Source organism: Mirounga angustirostris, unplaced genomic scaffold (assembly GCF_029215605.1).
Source record: "Mirounga angustirostris isolate CCGP_5_RB_7025 unplaced genomic scaffold, mMirAng1.0.hap1 SCAF_4, whole genome shotgun sequence".
NCBI classification, from domain to species: Eukaryota; Metazoa; Chordata; class Mammalia; order Carnivora; family Phocidae; genus Mirounga; species Mirounga angustirostris.
In genome coordinates, this window is record NW_026991712.1 from 178,873,605 (window position 1) to 178,894,755 (window position 21,151).

The following is a 21,151-nucleotide window of genomic DNA, read 5'->3' on the forward strand; positions in this document are numbered from 1 at the left end:
TTGATGGAATATGGTTTCCAAGAGCAGTGAAGTGTCTCTCTTTCCTGGAGGAGGAGTGTCCCAACCCCAAGGTCCTGCGATTGTCCTCCCTCTGAACGCGGCACAGGGCTTGACCTCTCCTGGGGGGACTGAGGACTCCTTTCAAAGTGGGGACGAAAACGGCAGGAGTCTCTGCTAGGAGGTGGCTAGGCAAACACCAGAGCCCTAGAAGCCAACCAACGGCCTGAAAGAACAGGCAGCACCAAGACTCTAGGCCACACTTTTACCCCCAGGATGGAGGTGAGGCAGGCCCTGCTTTCTCAGTGCTCTGCGTTCAGTGGTGTGTGTGGTGCTGGCAGGAAGAAGGGAGTTTTCGAAGCCTCTTTCAGTCAGTCTTTCAGGGCCTGGGAGCCTCACTGGTTCTGCATTCAGCTTTCACTTCCCCTCTCCTCAGCTGTATCTGCAACATGACCTCACGAATGTGCCCCTCACCCGGGAGCCATTTTGTTGCCATGGCAAATGTCATCAGGTCACTGTCTAAATCAGAATATTAGGTTTTGAGGACACTGAGGGGACCCCTGCTTCCACCCCATGGTCTGTGCAATACAGTCAGACAGAGGCTAACAATGTAACTACAGCGTCAGGAAGCATGACAACAACTGCATGGATGACACACTCATACGGGCCATCAGCGGACATTGGGGACAGCTGGGTGGCCACCTAATCCATCGTGATGTGTTGACTGTCTTCTCTCCTAGAGTACCAGCCGCAGCGGGTAGGGGCTCTGGGGGTTCTGTTCACTGCTGGTTCCTAGTGACTGGAAGAGCATCCAGCACGTCACCATCACTCAGCAGATATCTGTCCAATGAACACGTGGTTTTAAGGAGGCCTGGCCCACAAGACTGACCCGAGAGGATGAATTGTCTGTTACAGTTTCCTGACAGACATCATGCGGATGGAAAAGACCCAGAGAAATGGAAAGAGCAACAGCCAGAGACGTGGTTCAAATCCAGCTCTGCCCCTAATGAGCATCAGAATCCGGGGCAAGTTCCTTCTCCAAACCTCATTTCACTCAGGTATTAGATTGGGCTTATGGCCTATCCTGCAAGTGTGTTGTGAGCCTGACTCAGGAAACGTGTGTAACCAGCAGGTGCTGAAGAAACTCAATGCAGGGACTCCTCTGGTATTATTACCCTGCTACATCTCGTGCACTTGGCCTTTTCATGCCTCGGTAGTCTGTAACACCCAAAATAAAGAACCTAGGCAGAAAGTGTGAACAGAGGTCGGCTACTTACTAAAATTAACTTTGGAGATTTTTGTGGATTTCAAGGTTACGCTAGTTCCTTCCTTGTTCTCATACATTACCGGGTTTCTTAGAATCTGTTAATTCCAGCTCTTAAGCACAGTTATCCAGGGAGGAGAGGCGATTCTAGGACACTAACACTTCCTTCCTTCCTTCCTCCCTCCCTCCCTCCCTTCTTTATCTAAGTAATCTCTACACCCAACATGGGGCTCAAACTCATGACCCTAAGATCAAGAGTTGCATCTCCTGTGACTGAGCCAGCCGGGTGCCCCTAATACTTCCTTATGTTTTTTGTTTTTTGTGTTTTTTTGAGAGAGAGAGAGAGAGCATGCACTCATGAGTGTTGGGGAGGGGCAGAAGGAGAGAGAGAATCTCAAGCAGACTCCACACCTAGCGCACAGCCTGATGCTGGGCTCGATTTCACGACCCTGAGATCATGCCTGGAGCCGAAATCAAGAGTTGGACGCTTAACCAACTGAGCCAGCCAGGTGCTCCTTTCCTTATGTTTCTATAATGCTTCTAAAGCATTCAAGAAAAGGGGGAAATGATAAATTACAAATACATAAACCAGGGGGAGAATGGTTGTGTGGCAGGACCAGCTGCTTTGCGAGCAAGATGGAGGAAGTGCTCTCAGGACCCTGGATGGTCACAATAACCAACAGACCAAACACCTGAACTTTCAGCTCCAGCCAAAGGGACTCTCCCAGAAACTCTCCTTATTCTCCTGCCTCAAAGGGAGGTTCTAGGATGTTCCCACCTTAAAGCGAGCAGCCATAAGGACAGGGCTGGAAAGGAAAGTTCACCCGCACCAACCAGCCCTGCCACCTCGTTCAGACTCCCCTGGAGGAGAGCCATGAGCCCAGATGTGGTTGCCCGCCCTGCACTGCAGGTCCCAAGCTCAGACACCTGCTTCATGGTTTCTCAGCCAGGCCCCCGGGAGAAGAGCCCCACTGCGTTCCTTGGACCTAAGGGCACCGCCAGCTTCAGCGGCATCATACTCTCGCTAGGGTAGTGCATCCTGATGCCCGAGGTGAGCACCAGAGACTCAAGTGGGGAGATCGGCCCACCCGAGAGCCCCACGGTACCTCCAAGTGCCAACCTTCTTCCCACAACGTTCACGCTCCAAACACCACTCCTTTCTTTCCACGTTCCAACCTGATTTTTCTTTTTTTTTAAATTCTTTATTTAATTTATTTATTTGACAGAGGCACAGAGAGAGAGGGAACACAAGCAGGGGGAGGGGGAGAGGGAGAAGCAGGCTTCCCGCAGAGCAGGGAGCCTGATGTGGGGCTCGATCCCAGGACCCTGGGATCATGACCTGAGCCAAAGGCAGACACTTAACGACTGAGCTACCCAGGGGCCTCACTCTTAAGACTTTTAAATTCGAGTTTTTCCATGAAGTCAGAGACACAAAACTATTGATTGAAACCCAATGGTCAATATACTTCCCATATATATATAAATACAAGGACCTCTCTAGAAATCAGCTGCCCTAGCGAATTTTTAATGTGCTGGCCGACCTAACCGATCTGAGGGATGGGAAAAGGGGGGGGTGCCCACCACCCTTGCCAGTCTCTTCAGCCGCACCCACAGGCTAGGTTGAACAACACAGTGGCAGCTCCTTAGTCTTAGTGTGAGCAAACCCCGACCAGGAGACCCTGCTCGGGGTCCCTGGCTGGAAACAGAACCTCACTCAGGGCCTAAGCTGGTGGGGTAGCACGTCTGTGCTGGGCAGGAGACCCAGGTGAGGGAAAGTTGTCCTGACCTAGGAACACTCATTCCCTGGATGGTTACTTTATCAAAATCCAGGGGCGCCTGGATGGCTCACTCTATTAAGTGTCTGCCTTTGGCTCAGGTCATGATCCCAGGGTCCTTGGATGGAGCCCTGCGTTGTCGGGCTCCCCACTCAGCGGGGAGTCTGCTTGTCCCTCTGCCCCTTCCCTGGCTCATGATCTCTCCCTCTCCCAAATAAATAAAATCTTAAAAAATAAATAAAATAAAATCCACTTATTTACCTTGTTTAAGGACAGCTGAATTGGACCTGAGGAGACAGAGAACAGAGGCCCCTTGATTTTTATTTTACACGTTTCTGAGCTCTTTGTGTGCTTTTAAAAACAACTACTCATTTTTTTTTAAAGATTATTTATTTGACAGAGAGAGAGAGAGCACAAGCAGGGGGAGCAGCAGACAGAGGGAGAGGGAGAAGCAGACTCCCTGCTGAGCAGGGAGCCCGATGCGGGACTCGATCCCAGGACCCCAAGATCACGACCCGAGCCGAAGGTAGACACTTAACCGACTGAACCACCCAGGGGCCCCACAACTACTCATTTTCTTAGAATACCATTTCATTCTCTTACCCTAGTCAGTGTCCTTTATTGGATGCAACATCACCTCCTTAGGCCAGTCTTCCCTGGTCACCTCCTCTGTATAGCAAACTCCCCAGCCAATTCTCTATTACAGTATCCTGCCATTATAATGCCTTCATATCACTAATCATGATCTGAAATGATCTTTGTACTGGTTTGTCTCCTAATTCATCACTTGTCTCTCTCACTGAAATATCCACTCCACGAGGGCAGGGATCTGATCTGCCTTGCTCACTACTACTCCTACCCTCCTAGGGCCTAGGACAGTAGGGACATATGGGGGGGTGCTCAGTAAATACTTTTGAAAAATGAAACACATGGACATGTGGTGGGATTTACCAATGTCCAAACTCATTCCACAAGCCTGATATAATACACAGAAACACGGTTGCCATAGAGATTTGATTACCTGTAGGACCAGTCATACCAATTTCTCTGAAGGTGACCTGCAGCCTACCCTGATGACCGTAGCCTACCCCCCCTTTTTTTTTAAGATTTTATTTATTTATTTGACAGAGACAGCAAGAGAGGGAGCACAAGCAGGGGGAGTGGGAGAGGGAGAAGCAGGCTTCCCGCGGAGCAGGGAGCCCGATGTGGGGCTTGATCCCAGGACCCTGGGATCATGACTCGAGCCAAAGGCAGTTGGCTAACCAACTGAGCCACCCAGGCGCCCAGATGAGGACTTCTTTTTTTTTTTTTAAGATTTTATTTATTTATTTGAGAGAGAGAATGAAAGAGAGAGAGAGCACAAGATGGGGGAGGGTCAGAGGGAGAAGCAGACTCCCTGCCGAGCAGGGAGCCTGATGCGGGACTCGATCCTGGGACTCCAGGATCATGACCTGAGCCGAAGGCAGTCGCTTAACCAACTGAGCCACCCAGGCGCCCCCAGATGAGGACTTCTTATGCACGCACGCAGGCACATATCCAAAGTACGGCCCGCTAAATGCAGCCTGCTTTTGTAAGTAAAGGTTTATGGGAGCATAGCTGCTTCTCCTGTTTGGATGGATTGGAGCTAGAAGGGCAGCATGAGTAGCTGCAACAGAGACCATATGGGCTGAAAACTACCTGGCGTTTTATGAAAAAGTCTGACAAACCCTGAGCCTGAAGAAACCGAGAAGAGGCGTCTGAGGCTTTGACTGCAGAGTTCACACAGGCCCTGGCCTGGCGGTAACCATAGCTGGTGTTCCATCCAGGCCTGGTCATGAGCTACATTATTGTGCTAAGTGCTTGGAGTGTGTTCTGTCCTGTGATTTCATTCTCATGACAACACTAAAAGTAAGTTCTGAAGGAGGAGGCTGCTGGAGGCCCAGTTATTTGCCAGGGTCAGAAAGGTCAGTGACACAACCAGAACTCAAGGCCAGACTCAGGTTTGTGCCCCCCAGAAACCTGCACCTGCATCCACTATGTTCTACAGCCTCCATGCAACGCATTTTCCAGCTACATCCAGCAGAACCCTGAGCACGCTGAAGACTGGTCTGTCTCCTCGGAAGACCGCCGGGATGTCCCCACGTCCTCGGGGATGTTTCAGCTGTTCCTTCTATCTGCAAAGGCTACTTCTTCTCTTTCTTGGTAGAAACCAATTTGTCAAGACTCAGTTAAGCCCTCCTTCTCTGGGGGCTTCTCCTTGCTCTAGTGATTTTTTTTTTTTAAGATTTTATTTATTTGAGAGAGAGAGCACAGAGGAGAGGGAGAGGGAGAAGCAGGGAGCCCCACATGGTGATTTCAGAGCCCCGCTCTAGTGATTTTTTAAAATTCTCCCTCCAACCATTATACAAACTGTTGGGGGACAGAGGCTGCTTCTTACTCATTCTGCACATGTATGCATCAAACACGCTCCTCAAAAACAAAATAGAACTCTCATGAAAACCACTGCCTTGGGGCGCCTGGGTGGCTCAGTTGGTTGAGCGACTGCCTTTGGCTCAGTCATGATCCCAGGGTCCTGGGATCGAGCCCCGTATCGGGCTCCCTGCTAAGTGGGGAGCCTGCTTCTCCCTCTCCCTCTGCCCCTCCCCCTGCTTGTGCGCGCGCGCTCTCTCTCTCTGTCAAATAAATAAATAAATAAAATCTTTTAAAAAAAAGAAAGAAAAGAAAACCATTGTCTTCCCTCCCCTGGAGAACATACTATATAGTAGAACCACATGCCAATTCAAAATGCCAACACTGTCTTTGACTTGGACAGCTCTCTTTTAACTATTAACAAATCAGCAACCGCAAGCTTTATTATCTGCCCCTGGGATGTTTCTGCCTCCTCTCCCTTTCTAGAACCTATGGAACTTGCTTTTCATGTAACTGTGCTATTAAACTCTCCACTTCTCTCTAACCCCCTGAACCCTGCCTTCATATCAAAAACACAGGTTCCCCTGGATCCAGGTGGGCTAACAGCTCTGTCACCTCTCCGGGGTCACAGTGCATGCTCCTCATCACAAAACCTGTGAAAATGGCTGAACTCAACAAGACTCCTTGGGAGAGTGACTACGCGTGGGCGTGTAGTTTCTGGGAGGGGGACAAGGGAGGCTTTTGGATAATGGTTATGTTCTGTTTCTCAATCTAGGTGCTGGATGTGTGCATATGTTCACTTTGTGAGAACTCATACACTCTGGAGTGTAAGTATATTCTATTTTCTGTAGGTATGTTCTATTTCAATAAAAAGTTATAAAATACTTTTTGCCAGGGCACCTGGGTGGCTCCGGTTGGTTAAGTGTCCGACTCTTGGTTTTGGCTTAGGTCATGCTCTCAGAATCGTGGGATCAAGCCCCACATGGGGCTCTTCACTGGGCGTGGGGCCTGCTTGAGATTCTCTCTCCTCTCCTTATGCCCCACCCCCTGCATGCTCTCTCTCTTTCTCTAAAAGTAAATACATCTTTAAAATACCCTTTGCAAACATAGTAATACACAATGGATCTTTTTTTGCAGAAATACACATCTAACTTTCTTCAGGGAACAACCTTCTAAAAGGATCGGGAAGACCATTTTCCTAGTAGCAGGATGAATGAAAGAAGAAAAGGCAAAGCAACTCTCAAGGCACTAAATAACAAATTTAGGTGAGACTGGTGTTCAAGGACAAATGTGACCCCAAGCCTGCTAGACCTCAACACCTATCACTGTAGCCCATCCAATTCCTATTAGGAGCAGATACTCCGATTCAGAAAACCAAATGCACTTCATGATGCAAGAATATAAAACAGTTCCCTGAAACACAGTATACAAAGAAAGTGGGTAACAAGTCCAAATGATGTTGTATAACAACCCTTAGGTGGTGAGGCACTTAGCCATCTTCAGAACCTTGTGGAAGTGAGGAACTGGTTCTCCCACACACAGAAAAAGCTACCACTTGTGCTATGGACTGAATGTGTCCCTCCCCCCAAATTCGTAGGCTGAAATCCTACCCCAGGGTGTTGGTATTAGGAGGTGGGGCCTTTGGGAGGTGCTGAGGTCACGAGGGTGGAGCCCTCACGCTGGGGATTTATGCCCTAATAAAAGAGCTCCCGGAGAGGTCCCTTCTGTTTCCCTGATGTGAGAAACTCAGGGGAAGTAAGCAGTCTGCAACAGGAAGAGGGCACTCATCAGAACCCAACCAGGCTGGCCCCCTATTTTCAGGCTTCCAGCATTCAGAACTGTGACAAATAAATACCTGCTGTTTATAAGCCACCCAGTCCACGGAAGCTTGTTATAGCAGCCCGAACAGACCCGGACAACTTAACTAAGACTGGGTGGAGCGCCCTGCTCAACATTCTTTATATGCTCTCGTTAAATTTTCACAACCCTAATTTTATCCCTGCTTTTATAGATGAGAAAAACGAGGCATAGAAAGGTTAAGGAACCTACCTAAGGTTAGAGGGTTACTAATTTGCAGGGCATGCAGCCACGCTCCAGAATCCACGTTCTTAACCGTGATGCTAGAGTCATGCCTTTGGTTGTGACGCACCCAGGGATGGGTTTCCAGTTGCTAGTGCGAGACTTCTATCTTCTGGCATAGCATTACAGCTCAATAAAACTGTGCTTGTCCGACGCGTACGATTACAAGAATCTTGACAAGCACACCCAACTCTTTCATAAATGGCAGCCTGATTTACAGAGTGAATCTCTGTCTTGAAAAGATTCATGCTTACACAAATGACAGTGTCCATGTCTACCCACTATCTACCAGAACCTTCCCCATTTATATGTTGGAAATCCAGAGACAAAGTGCTTGGCCTACCTGAAGCCATTATCAGCCCAGATTAGATTAGAAGTGTCAGCAGTCTAGCTTTCTCTTCCATTATGAAAAATCTATCGCTTTTTAACAAAGCATTTGCTTATCCTGAACTCCTTGAGTAAGCAAAATCTATACCCCAATTTCATCAGCAAAGCTCAGGAAAAGTAAATAAACAAAACTTTTATCCCATGTCTGCAAAGTTACTTTTAGTTGTGCTTTTAGAAGAACATTTCTGTAAGATCATTTTGGATCTACTTTTCTTTTAAGGCACATCGATCTCAATGAAAGGTAAAACTGATTAGCCTGTGTTACTTCTGAGGAATTTAAGCGTGTGTGTGTGTGGGTGGGGGGACTATTTAAATATAATAGTTGATTTAATGAATTCTCTTCATTTTGGTTTGTTGAATTAAAATAATCTGATGACCCTTTCCTCCCCCTCTAAATCATTACCAGTTTCTAGGACTGTATCAGGTAAGCCAGGAACTCAAATGGGGGGATATGTATATATATTCACCGCATATATATATATATATATATATATATATATATTATTCACCGCATTCCTCAAATGACTGTCGATCCTGGTTTGGTTTTAAGAAAATAGGACCCTTTTCTAGATAAGCTGACTTTCTCACGCATACAGTGACATACCCTTAATAGGCAGTATTTTTTCTACCTGGAACTGGGGCAATGATGTCTACTGCAGGGAGCCCCAGGCAGCAGGGTGTCTGTGTGCCACCAAGTTCCATGGGTCACCACCCAACTGCAGTCCCCGGGCACTTGGGGTTCTCAGTCAAAGCCCTGAAAAGAGCCTCTTCCCACTGCCATCCTTGAGCAAGACCTTGCAGGGAACTTCCCGGGGCCAGAGGCGGCGTCACCTAGAACCCCGAGAAGCCGAGGCTGCTCATGCCCGGCCTCGGCGCCCCGGGGGCGCTCCGGGTCGCGGCCCCACGGAGTGACGCAGGGCCCCCGCCGGCCCCGGGGGAGCTCCGGGGATGCTGACCTCACCTTCGTTCTTACAAACAGCTCGCAGGCCGCGGCGCTCACGTGAGCCGCCCCGCTTCCCCCGCAGCGGCGCCTGGCCCCCGGGGTCGCGGAGGCGAAGAAGGGCGGTGTCCCCGAGCCCCGGGGGCGGGAGGGACCCCCCGGCCCCGGCGGGCGACCCGCGGCGGGGGGAGGAGAGAGGAGGGGGCGCCGGCTGGGCTGGGGCGGGGGGCGGTCCGGCCGCGGGGCGCAGGCCACGCTCACCTTCTTCACCGACAGCGAGATGTTCTCCAGGATCCGGTCCTTCACCTCCCGCGGCTCCATGGCGCCGCCGCCGCCGCCCCGCCGCCGCCGCTTCCCGCGCCGGGGGCCCGGGGCCTCCGCCAACCGCTGCCGCCGGCCGTGCGGGGGCTCCGTCGTGCCGGCCGCGGGGCCCGGCGCCCGCCGCCCGGCCCTCGCCTCGCCCGGCCCCTCGCTCCGCCGCGGCCCGGCGGCTCCGGAGCGCGGCCGGCGGGGAAGAGGCCGCGGGCTGTGCGGCGGCGGCGGCGGCGGCGGCGGCGGCGGCGGCGGCGGCGGCGGCAGGAACTGATGTCAGGCGGGGCGGCGCCAAGGCCGGCGGTCGGGCTGCGGCGCCCGCGCCCGGAGAGCCGCCGGGCCTCCGGCTCCCGTCCCCGGGGCCCCCGGCGCCCGTCGGCCCCCAGCCCCTGCGGCCGGGGGCCCCGGACCCCCCCGCAGACCCGGGGCCGCCGAGCCCCAGCCCTTGTCGGCTCACAGCCCCTCGGGCCGGGGGCCGCGGAAACCCCCTCAGCCCGCAGACCTCAGGGACCCCCAGATCCCCGCGGACCTCGGGCCCTCTCCCCCGCCCTTGCCAGCCCACAGACGCAGGTCTCCCGAGCCTCCTCAGCGACCCCGAGGCCCTCCACCCACTCCGGCCGGGGACCTCGGAGGCCCCCACAGATCTCAGGGATCCGGAGAAGCCGCCGCCCCCGCCCCCGCCGGCCAGAGACATCCCCCCGGCCCACAGAGCCCACCTGTACCTTCCCTTTCCTTGGCCCAGAGGCCCTTGCCATGCCCGGGATCCTGAGACGCCCCCCCCCCCCGCCCCCCCACTCAATGCACAGACACCGGCTTCCCTCACCCCAGAGACCCAGGGCCCCTGGCTTTTGGCAGCCTAGAGACCCAGGCACCCCACCCCGACCGACCCGGAGAACCCAGCCCTCTGGCCCTCACTGGTTGCCCTGGCCCTCACCAGCCCAGAGAAGCCAGCCCCTCTCCCCAGTTCCTTACCCTCCCGGCCCAGTCTGAAACTTTCAGGCCATTTCAGGTCCCTGGTGCTCCTCCCCACCTCCAAAACACACCCTCTGCACTTCCCCCTTCAATCGCAACACCCACTCTGATTCTTACCCATATCCAATTCTTCAGGGGGTCCACTTACCCTGGGGACCCCAACTCCCTCAGCCCTGAAACCCACCCTAACAATTCCCCTTATCCTCACACACACCCCCTTTCCAAATTCCCCTAAAGCCACCTACACTTAAAAGAGTTTTCAGTCTCCTACCCGGCTCACTTAGCTCATTTGGTCCCCAAATAAGTATCCTGATACATCCATGACTCCCTCTTTTTTACTCTTAAAAAAAAAAAAAAAGTCAATATGTATTCATTTTTCTTCATTTTATGAAATTGAGATATATAACATTAGTTTCAGGTGCACAACGTAATGATTCGATATTTGTATATATTGTGAAATGATCAGTACCCTTTTTATTCTTAAGACACCCCAATTCTCAACTTCAGCTCACTATTTTCCCTCTTCTCTGCTCAGGCTACCCCTTCCTCAGCCTCCCAGACCTGGTCACCTCAGCACCATTAAGAAACACTGATTCTACAGCTTATCCTAGATGGACCTCACCCCATACACAACCAAAAGATCCCTCTCCATCCCTCAGTTTCCCCAGGAGAGACCCAAGATGGTGGTAGTTATTTGTTTGCTTAAGATTTTATTTTCAAGTAATTCTACACCCAGCGTGGGGTTCGAACTTACAATCCCAAGATCAAGAGTCGCATGCTCCACCCACTGAGCCAGCCAGGCACCCATTGTTTTGTTTTTAAGTGACTGGATAGGGGGACAAAATTATGTGTCAAGAAAAGGAAAGAGAACAACTTGAGAAACTGCCTTCTATTGCCACTTCAGGATCTGGGTCAAGAGTTTTCGATACTAATGATGATGATGGTGGTAAGTATTGAGTACTGACTATGTGCCATGAGCTGAACTAAGTGCTTTATATACATTTGTCTCATGTATTCTCCCACAACAATTCCTGTACAGATGATGGAAGCCATTTGCATCCTGAGATCCCTTTACATTTCTTCATACTATTCTAGCAGGTGACCCTGTAGGGGCTTGGGCTAACCGTGGAGGAAAAGAAGCAAAGTCTCTAAACTGAGGGCATTTCTTATTAGTACTGAGTTCAGGAAAATAAGAAATAACAGCCTCCGTGGAGTAGGGCTAGGACAGAATGACAGGTGGGGAAGAGGCTGCAGTCGCTGGGCAGGTAGAGAAAAGGCTGAGAACAGAGGACTCATTACTTTGAATGAGGAAAGAAATAGTAACACGTCCAAAGGTGTTTGTGGCAAGGAGGAGGAAAGCTGCTTGGATGACCAGTCTAATAGCTCTGCTGCACTCCCTTCCCACTGCACCCAGGCTAGGGTGCCTACAGGCCCTGACCTGTCGGATGCAACTCTGGCTCATGAGAATCCATTCAGCCCAAAGTGGAACCAGCTAACATTGGGATTCTTCCTTGCTGTTAAACAGTAAGACATCTTCTGGGCTGCAGCTTCCGCTGGGTGCCACCTTCCTATAAATGGCTACTCATGGCTTGGGCGCATGACAGCTTCAACGGACGTTTGGATTATTGGCTACATCCCTGTGATGTAAGGTGGTGGCATTTTTGCCGTACTGTTTTCATCTTCACACACTGGGGGATGGGCACATTCAACTTTTTACAACATTCAGGAGGAACATAGAGGCCTACTGCCTACCAAATTCCTAAGGTGGGCGCCTGGGTGGCTCAGTTGGTTAAGCGTCTACCTTTGGCTCAGGTCATGATCCCAGGGTCCTGGGATTGAGTCCCATATCTGGCTACCTGCTCAGCGGGGAGCCTGCTTCTCCCTCTCCCTCTGCCCCTGCCTCCCTACTCATGCTCTCTCTTTCTTTCAAATCAATCAATCTTAAAAAAAAATTCCTAAGGTTTACATGGGTAAATGGGTAGGAGAAAAGAGGCATATTTTAGTCTCACAAGACTTCTTACAGGGAACAAGAGGGGGCCAAGTGTGTGTTCACGTGCAGATAATTGCCCCATGCCCAGAGCTCAAATATGGAATTCATCGTTGCCCATCAAAGACAAGGCAACTCAGGGGGCACCTGGTGGGCTCAGTCGATAGAGCAGGTGACTCTTGATCTTGAGGTTGTGAGTTCGAGCCTCAGTTGGGTGTAGAGATTACTTTTTTTTTTAAAGATTTTATTTATTTATTTGACAGAGAGAGACACAGTGAGAGAGGGAACACAAGCAGGGGGAATGGGAGAGGGAGAAGCAGGCTTCCCGCAGAGCAGAGAGCCCGATGTGGGGCTCGATCCCAGGACGCTGGGATCATGACCTGAGCCAAAGGCAGACGCTTAACGACTGAGCCACCCAGGCGCCCCGGGTGTAGAGGTTACTTAAGAAGAAAAAAAAGGCTGGGCGCCTGGGTGGCTCAGTTGGTTAAGCGACTGCCTTTGGCTCAGGTCAAGATCCTGGAGTCCCGGGATCGAGTCCCACATCGGGCTCCCTGCTCAGCGGGGTGTCTGCTTCTCCCTCTGACCCTCTTCCCTCTCGTGCTCTCTGTCTCTCATTCTCTCTCTCAAATAAATAAATAAAATCTTTTAAAAAAAGAAAGAAAAAAAGGCAACCCAGAAAAGAACAAAACTAAAAAGCCCCAGGATGCCTATCAATTCTGTTATAGGGAGTCACTGAAGCTTATCCATTTATTGCACAAGACTTCTGATCATATGGCAAGTGCATGAGACTCTGAGGCATCAGGAGTCAAAAGCCTCAGTTGACTCATGCTAAGGCCTCGGGCAAATCACTGTCTTAGTTTCCGAATCAGTGACACAGGAAAAATGACTTTGTTCTTCTTCTTTTAAATATTATCCCTGTCTCCCACTGCTCAACTCCATCAGGCGAGGGATGAAGTAGGGTAAGAAAGCACATCATAAAGAGTCCACAGGCCTGGCCACCCACCAGGTCTTCTTTACTATTCTTTCCAAATATGTGTGCTCCCTCAGAGAGGAAGGAGATAGGAAAAAATTCTGGCAGCTTTATCCTGCCACATCCTTAAAAGGTCATTGGACAGGATCATTTTTTAAAAAGGGGGGACAGGGGAATGGGTTAAATGGGTGATGGGTTAAGGAGGGCACTTGGGATGAGCACTAGGTGGTGTACGTAGGTGTTGAATCACTACATTGTACACCTGAAATTAATATTACACTGTATGTTAACTAACTGGAATTTAAATTAAAATGGGGGAGAAGGTGGAGGATAGTTTAAGAGACTCGTTCCTCCCTTGCCCCTTAACTCAAGGCAAATGTATTTGTGTTTCTGGAGGAGGGAGTAAATATTTCCTTGACCATCAGGCTTGAGAAGCTGAACCCCATCTGAGAAGGGGAGATAGCAGGGGCTGGTTGTACATCACAACAATGCTTGGTTTCCTATAATTTAACTCCAGCACCCACAAGTGCAGACAATCTACAGCTCTAAGACTGTGTAAATCAAAACAAGGCAGCTTTACTACTGGGTATTTACCCCAAAGATACAGATGTAGGGATCTGAAGGGGCACATGCACCCCAATGTTTATAGCAGCAATGCCCACAATAGCCAAACTATGGGAAGAGCCCAAATGTCCATCAACAGATGAATGGATAAAGAAGATGTAGGGTGTATTTGTGTGTGTGTGTGTGTGTCTATAAATAATGGAATATTAGTCACCAAAAAAAATGAAATCTTGCCATTTGCAACGACGTGGTTGGAACTAGAGGGTATTATGCTAAGCGAAATAAGTCAATCAGTGAAAGCCAGTTATCATATGATTTCACTCATATGTGAAATTTAAGAAACAAAACAGAGGATCATAGGGGAAGAGAGGAAAAAATAAAACAAGACGAAACCAGAGAGGAAAACAAACCATAAGAGACTCTTAATCATAGGGAACAAACTGAGGGTTGCTGGAGGGGAGGGAGGTGGGGGGGATGGGGTGGCTGGGTGATGGGCATTAAGGAAGGTACTCACGTGATATACTGAGCACTGGGTGTTATATAAGACTGATGAATCACTGACCTCTACCTCTGAAACCAATGATACATTATATGTTAATTAATTTAAATTTTAAAAAAAGGCAGCTTTAGTCGAGGTGATTTTTATTATTATTTTTAAAAGATTTTTATGTATTTTTAAAAAAGATTTTATTTATTTATTTGACAGAGAGAGCACAAGCAGGGAGAGTGGCAGGCAGAGGGAGAGGGAGAAGCAGACTCCCCACTGAGCTGGGAGCCCAATGTGGAGCGATCCCAGGACCCTGAGATTATGACCTGAGCCGAAGGCAGACACTTAACTGACTGAGCCACCCAGGCGCCCCTATTTTTAAAAGATTTTTAAGTAATCTCTGTACCCAACGTGGGGCTCAAACTCACAACTCCAAGATCAAGAGTCGCACCCTCCACTGACTAAGCCAGCCTGGTGGGCCTAGGTGATTTTATTTTAAAATGTTGAACTCAGGGGCGCCTGGCTGGCTCAGTCAGAAGAACACATGACTCTTGATTTTGGAGTTGTGAGTTCGAGCCCCACATTGGGTGTAGAGATGACTTAAAAAATAATAATAAACCATTTTTAAAAAATGTTGAACATCCAGTTCCTTCCTCATGACTGTCCAGTCAGCAACATGGGTTGGTGAAAATTGGGAAGTTGTTCAACCTCCAGTTTAAAAGGCTCCAACATCTTCCTGTGGCGGCATCTGGAATGACATCCAGACACTTCTCTGGCCTCCAAAGCCATAGCCGACCTGATCCAGCCTCTCTCCCTGACTCATGTCCTAATCCTGGTGTGTGTAGGCATGGCTATATTATCAAGTGCTCTCTAATGGAGCGTGAATAGAAATAAAGTGATCCACTTCTAGGCTGGGCTTCGAAGGAGATGGGTACTCCTCCTTGCTGTTTCTTCTTCTGCCAGGTAGGAGGAAGCAAAGGGGATGTCTGATTGACAGGATGTGAAGAGGGTGGCTCCCTACATCACTGCAGGGAGCAGAGCTGCCCATCAACCGGGAACACTTGTCTTGGACTATAACATAATCAAGATGAAAAACTTCTTTTGTAACAAATTATTGGAATTTTTGGCCTCTTTGTTCCCTCAGTCTAGCCTAACATTATATATTCCGAGACTTCACCTGGGAGGACCCTTCTTGCCTGTTAGGTGTCAATTTATTTTTATTTATTTATTTTTAAAAGATTTTATTTATTTATTTGACAGAGAAAGACACAGCGAGAGAGGGAACACAAGCAGGGGGAGTGGGAGAGGGAGAAGCAGGCTTCCCGCCAAGCAGGGAGCCTGATGCGGGGCTCGATCCCAGGACCCTGGGATCAGGACCTGAGCCGAAGGCAGACACTTAACGACTGAGCCACCCAGGCGCCCCTAATTTTTAATTCAATAGGGATGCAGAAAATCTTTGTAAAGCTAGCCGTAAGGACCGAAGAGAAGTAGGACCCAATAGAAAGGTGCCTCTCTCTTTTTAAATTTTTTAATTTTCTTTAGTTTTTTGACAGAGAGAGAGCTAGCACAAGCAGGGGGAGTGGCAGGCAGAGGGAGAGGGAGAAGCAGACTCCCCGCTCAGCAGGGAGCCCGATACGGGGCTCGATCCTAGGATCCCGGGATCATGACCTGAGCCAAAGGCAGATGCTTAACCAACTGAACCACCCAGGCACCCTGAAAGCTGCCTCTCTTTACACCTGATTTGGGCCTTTCCGTTCCAGAAGGTAAAGGATGAGGAAGTATAGTCAAAGCCCATATGACCACTGGCTGAGGGGTGCTGTTTGCCAACATCCCAAATTATTTGTATATGTGGGTATAATAAAAAGTACTACTTCACATGGAAGCCTGAAAACTTACTAACCCCAGAATGTCATCTGTCTTTTAAAATCTACGTTAAACTCGGGGCCCGGTGGGTGGCTCAGTCAGTTAAGCATCTGCCTTCGGCTCAGGTCATGATCCCAGGGTCCTGGGATCGAGCCCCACATCGGGCTCCCTGCTTGGCGGGAAGCCTGCTTCTCCCTCTCCCACTCCCCCTGCTTGTGTTCCCTCTCTCACTGTGTCTCTCTCTGTCAAATAAATAAATAAAATCTTAAAAAAAAAAAAAAATCTACATTAAACCCAAACTCAGCAGTCATGCTAGGCTGGAATCCCTAAGTCTGCAAACTGACCTCCATGACCTCACTGGGCCTCAGGCACAGTTCTGCTATGTCACTCCACTTACAGGACAACCCCTTGGGATCTTGGAGAGCATAATAGTGTTGATGGATTTATTAACTCACAACAGTGAGTTAACTCACTGTTCTAGGCACTGGGGGTACAGCAGTGAGAAGGACAGGCATAAATCCCTACCCTCCTGGGGCTTACATTCTAACGGGAGAGACAGTCAACAGAAATGAAATGCTGGTATGTTGGGTAGTGCTTAGCGCTATGGAGAAAAATGAAGGGAAATGACGGAGAAGGGGGTGGGTGGCTTGAATTTTAGATGGAGTAGCCAGGGAAGGCCTTTACGGAGGTGATATTTGCATAAAGACCCAAAGGACATGAGAGAAAAAGCCATGAAGGTTTCTGAGGATGGGGCCTTCCTGAGTAAGGAAATAACCAATACAGAGGCCCTGACGTGGGAAAGAGCATGGTGAGCTCACGGAATACGGAGGGCAGGGTGGCTTAGGGATAGATGAGTGAGGGGAAAGGAGGAGGAGGGGAAGGCAGGGAGGTGAATAGGGGCCTTGGAGGCATTAGGAGGACTTCTGCTTTTACCCCGAGTGGGATGAGGACCCATTGATGGGTTTTAAGGACAGGTGTGGTTTGGTTTAACAGAATCATGCTTGCTGTTGTGCTAAGGAAGAATAGAATGTAGGTAGAGGCGCCTGGGTGGCTCAGTCGGTTAAGTGGCCTGACTCTTGATTTTGGCTCAGGTCGTGATCTCAGGGTCCTGGGATCAAGCCCCACCACAGGCTTGTGCTCAGCAGGGAGTCTGCTTGAGGATTCTCCCTCTCCTTCTACCCCTCCCCCCTCTCTCAAATAAATAAATGAATCTTAAAAACAAAAACAAAAACAACGGTAGGTAGGCAGGGGCAGGAGCACGGAGACCCAGGGGAGAGATGATGGGGCCTGGGACCAGGGCTCTAGAAATGATTGAATTTTTAAAAATTGAATTTTATTCATTTATTTGAGGGAGGGAGAGAGAGCACGAGCAGGGGGAGGAGCAGAGGGAGAGAGACAAGCAGACTCCGCACAAAGCACGGAGCCCAACACGGGGCTCGATCCTGCAAACCCAAGATCACAACCCCAGAGGAAATCAAGAGTTGGAGGCTTAACTGACTGAGGCGCCCCCAGGAATGGTGGGATTTTGAATCTATTTTGAAGTGCAGCCAATAGGCTTTAGGACGGATGGGATGTAGGTTGTGAAGGATGAGTCAAGGTCTTAGAGCGAGCAGCTGGAAGGATGATGCTGCCAGTTGCTACTGATTTCTCAGGGAGGATGGAGAGGAGCAGGTTTGGGGGTGGGGGGTGCGGGGGGGATAGTTCTGGTTCAGGCCCTGCAATTTCAGATACCTGGAGTTGAACAGGGAAAATGTTGACTTTGTGTAATTTTCTAGGAAGAACCAAACCACCCTAGCTCTAATTTTTTTTTTTTAGGACAAAAATCCATACATATGGATTGGTATAGTTGGTTAATTCCATTAGTACACTAATAGCTCTGAACAAGGAAGCAGTATCCGGTGACAATTTAGCCCTTTTATGTAAGACAGCAATAAGCTGGGGCGTCTGGGTGGCTCAGTTGGTTAAGTGACTGCCTTCGGCTCAGGTCATGGTTCCAGGGTCCTGGGATCGAGCCCTGCATCAGGCTCCCTGCTTGGCGGGAAGCCTGCTTCTCCTTCTCTCACTCCCCCTGCTTGTGTTCCCTCTCTCACTGCCTCTCTCTCTCTCTCTCTCTCTCTGTTAAATAAATAAATAAATAAATAAATAAATAAATAAATAAATAAATAAATAAAACCTTTAATTAAAAAAAAGATGGCAATAAGCTCTGCTTACCATGTATTTTGAAATTTAGAACTATGTTCTTTTTTGAACTCTTTTTTTCTATTTCTTTGTATTTCTACTTTTAAATGAATATCCTACCCTTTTCTTACATTTTCCTCCTCCAAGCTATAGATAGATTCATGTCATAAACCCCCAATGCATTTACTTCTCTGATACTTTTTATTTATTTAGTAATCTCTACACCCAACATGGGGCTTGAACCCTCAACCCCAAGATTGAGAATCGCAGGCTCTTCCAACTGAGCCAGCCAGGCACCCCACTTCCCTGATACTTTCAAAGTTTTGTTTTTAATAAAGATGCAGTAAATTCCCCTTTCTTTGTGCTAAGGACTCATAATTCTTTCCACTAATAACTAATGTCTCACAATTTCTATCACTATCAAGTACTAGAAATTGGATTGAGATCTGAAAAATGGCAACATAATTCTTACTTCCAACTAGAAGTAGCCTTTGCTCTCATCATTCTTTTCTTAAAATATTTTATTTATTTATTTTTTGAGAGAGAGAGAGAGGGCTCGATGAGAGGGAGGGGCAGAGGGAGAGGGAGAGAAGCAGACTCCATGCTGAGCATGGAGCCCAATGCAGGGCTCAATCCCATGACCTGGAGATCATGACCTGAGCTGAAACCAAGAGTCTTAACTGACTGAGCCACCCAGGTGTCCCTGCTCTCATCATTCTTATTAGATAGGCAAGAACCCTAACGGAACAAGGGGGCACATGTCTAAGCTCCTCCCCATAGACACCAGCTTTTCCAGGTACATTGAAATCTTCTCAAGTAAAGGCTCCACAATACAAACCATACACAAAGCAATGACTCCACATTGGTCAACACCCTAAGGTGTTTCCAAGTTACTCATTAATCTCAAAATGGTTCATTTTAAGTCTTAAGATTAAGATTTATTTTAGAGAGAGGGACAGAGACAAAGAGAGTGACTGTGCACAGAGGGGCAGAGGAAGAGGGAGGAGAGAAGCCGACTCCCCGCTGAGCGTTGAGCCCAACATGGGGCTTGATCCCATGACCCACGAGATCAGGACTTGAGCCGAAATCAAGAGTTGGCCACTTAACAGACTGAGCCGTCCAGACCCTCCAAGTCACTTCAATTAAAAAAAAAAAAAAAAAAAAAAGTAAACACACAGCATTTCCAAGCTTAAGGAGAGAAGAGAGATTGTCCTGATACCCTCAACAAGAAATTGACTCTCAGTAGTTCAGAATGAGGGGTCTCAATTTGTGAATATATAACTGGGAGTCAAGGCAAGGCTCCATCCCCACCAGACATTAGAAAATGGATATTCTTTGAGATGAAAACTGGGTTAGTTGATCTCTTCTTACTGGGCACAGAGCTAGCCTACATTTCTCTGCCTGCCCTTCAGCTAGGTGTGGCCAGTTCCTGGGGTTTTCACTGATTTTGTGTGGGACATGATAGGTACCATTTCCCGGTCTGGCCTATAAAACCCACTTGAGCTCGGTTCTCTCTTCTGTTATTTTCCAGTGTGATGTTGAAGCCAGGGCAAGCTTGGAAGACAGGTGAAATGGCAGAGCTGCTCCAAGCTTGTTTCCCAAATGACAGCGTGAAGAGTCCTCCTATCTCCACTGACTTGGACCCACACCGTGGGCTGTTAAGGAGAAGTAAGATTCTGTTGTGTTAAGCTCCTGATATTTGGGTTGGGTATCCTACAGCAGTTAGCTTATCTTAACACAGAAAGTGGTACTAATTTTATTCACCATAAAAACCTAAAAGAAGACCTTGTCTTGGTGGTCAAGAAGGAAACTGATGTATGGAGGCTGGAAAAAACGGAGGTGCTTCTTATCCAGGGGGTGAAACATCTGGTAGAACTCCCTGTGGCACCTTGGATGGTCGGCTGCATTAACTACATAGCCTGAAGCTCAGGTCCACAAGGAAAGGTTGAAAAGTCAGGTTAGTGTGTTGACTTTGACATTATGAGAAAGACACAAGTTTAGGAAAGAATTGGCTTGTTGCAAGCAGAATTGAAAAGGAACGGGGCCAAGAAACTTGGGGCCTTGAATTCAGGGTTGTTCGAGCTAATTTCCTTGTTCTGGACTTCAGATAGTAAGAGCTAAGTTTGAAATAGCCTTTGAGGGCGCCTGGGTGGCTCAGTTGGTTAGGCGACTGCCTTCGGCTCAGGTCATGATCCTGGAGTCCCGGGATCGAGTCCCGCATCGGGCTCCCTGCTCGGCAGGGAGTCTGCTTCTCCCTCTGACCCTCCTTTCTCTCATGCTCTCTGTCTCTCATTCTCTCTCTCTCAAATAAATAAAAAATAATAATAATAAAAAAATAAAAATGAAATAGCCTTTGAATACCAAGGCCCAGTAAGACTCAGCCCTGTAGTAAAAATCATCTTAAGTTCTTCCCATTCAAACCTATTTCAGATAAACTCTAGATGCCCCTGAGGGCAGACTGGAAGTGAGAAAGCAAAGAAATGAATCATGCTTGAAGATGGTGTACATGAAAGAACTCTTTGAGTGTGGTTACTGGCAATGCAGGATTGACTGGAGCAAATAATCAGACGCCCCTTAAGTGTTACTGAGTAAATTGTTTTGCCAAAGAAACTACAAATCCAGAGTTCAAAAGCCATGGACTCTTTTCCAAGCCTTTACACAACCCCTAGTCCCCAGACCTGTGCCAGGGGTAAGCTAACAGAGGGGTGTAACTCCCAAGGAAGGCAGACCGAACACCTGCTTCAGGTGGGGCCATGGACAATGGACAAGGGAGTTCCCTCCACAAGAGGTAATTAGAATTTTAAGCAGAGGAACTCCCTGAACCACCTCACGAGGGCTGCATTTCCCATTCTTCTCTTTTCTGAATGGGATTTGCTATCGCGGTTATTCTGTCCGAGTCAACACGGTGTGTGGGGCGGGAGCACAGAACTTAACCTTGAGTTCGATTTGCTAGACCATAAAGAGGCGCCATCAAGACCTGAAGGACAG

General features: G+C 48.8%; 1 protein-coding gene across 6 annotated transcripts in view; it reads right to left on the minus strand.

Moving 5' to 3' along the window:
- PLEKHM2 (pleckstrin homology and RUN domain containing M2) overlaps positions 1-9,405 on the minus strand; it is a 38,179-nt gene extending 28,774 nt beyond the window's left edge. For 2 of the 6 annotated variants that reach the window (XM_064589876.1, XM_064589875.1), the window contains exon 1: positions 9,092-9,235. Coding sequence is in view for 1 of the 6 variants with exons in the window: in XM_045898629.3 (XP_045754585.1) it covers positions 9,092-9,151 (60 nt within the window). In the remaining 5 variants the exon portion in view is untranslated. Of the gene's footprint in view, positions 1-9,091 lie in introns of all 6 variants that reach the window. The other 4 variants (XM_064589874.1, XM_064589873.1, XM_045898629.3 and 1 more) reach the window with 3 other exon arrangements.
- Between the last annotated feature and the right edge of the window lie 11,746 nt (positions 9,406-21,151).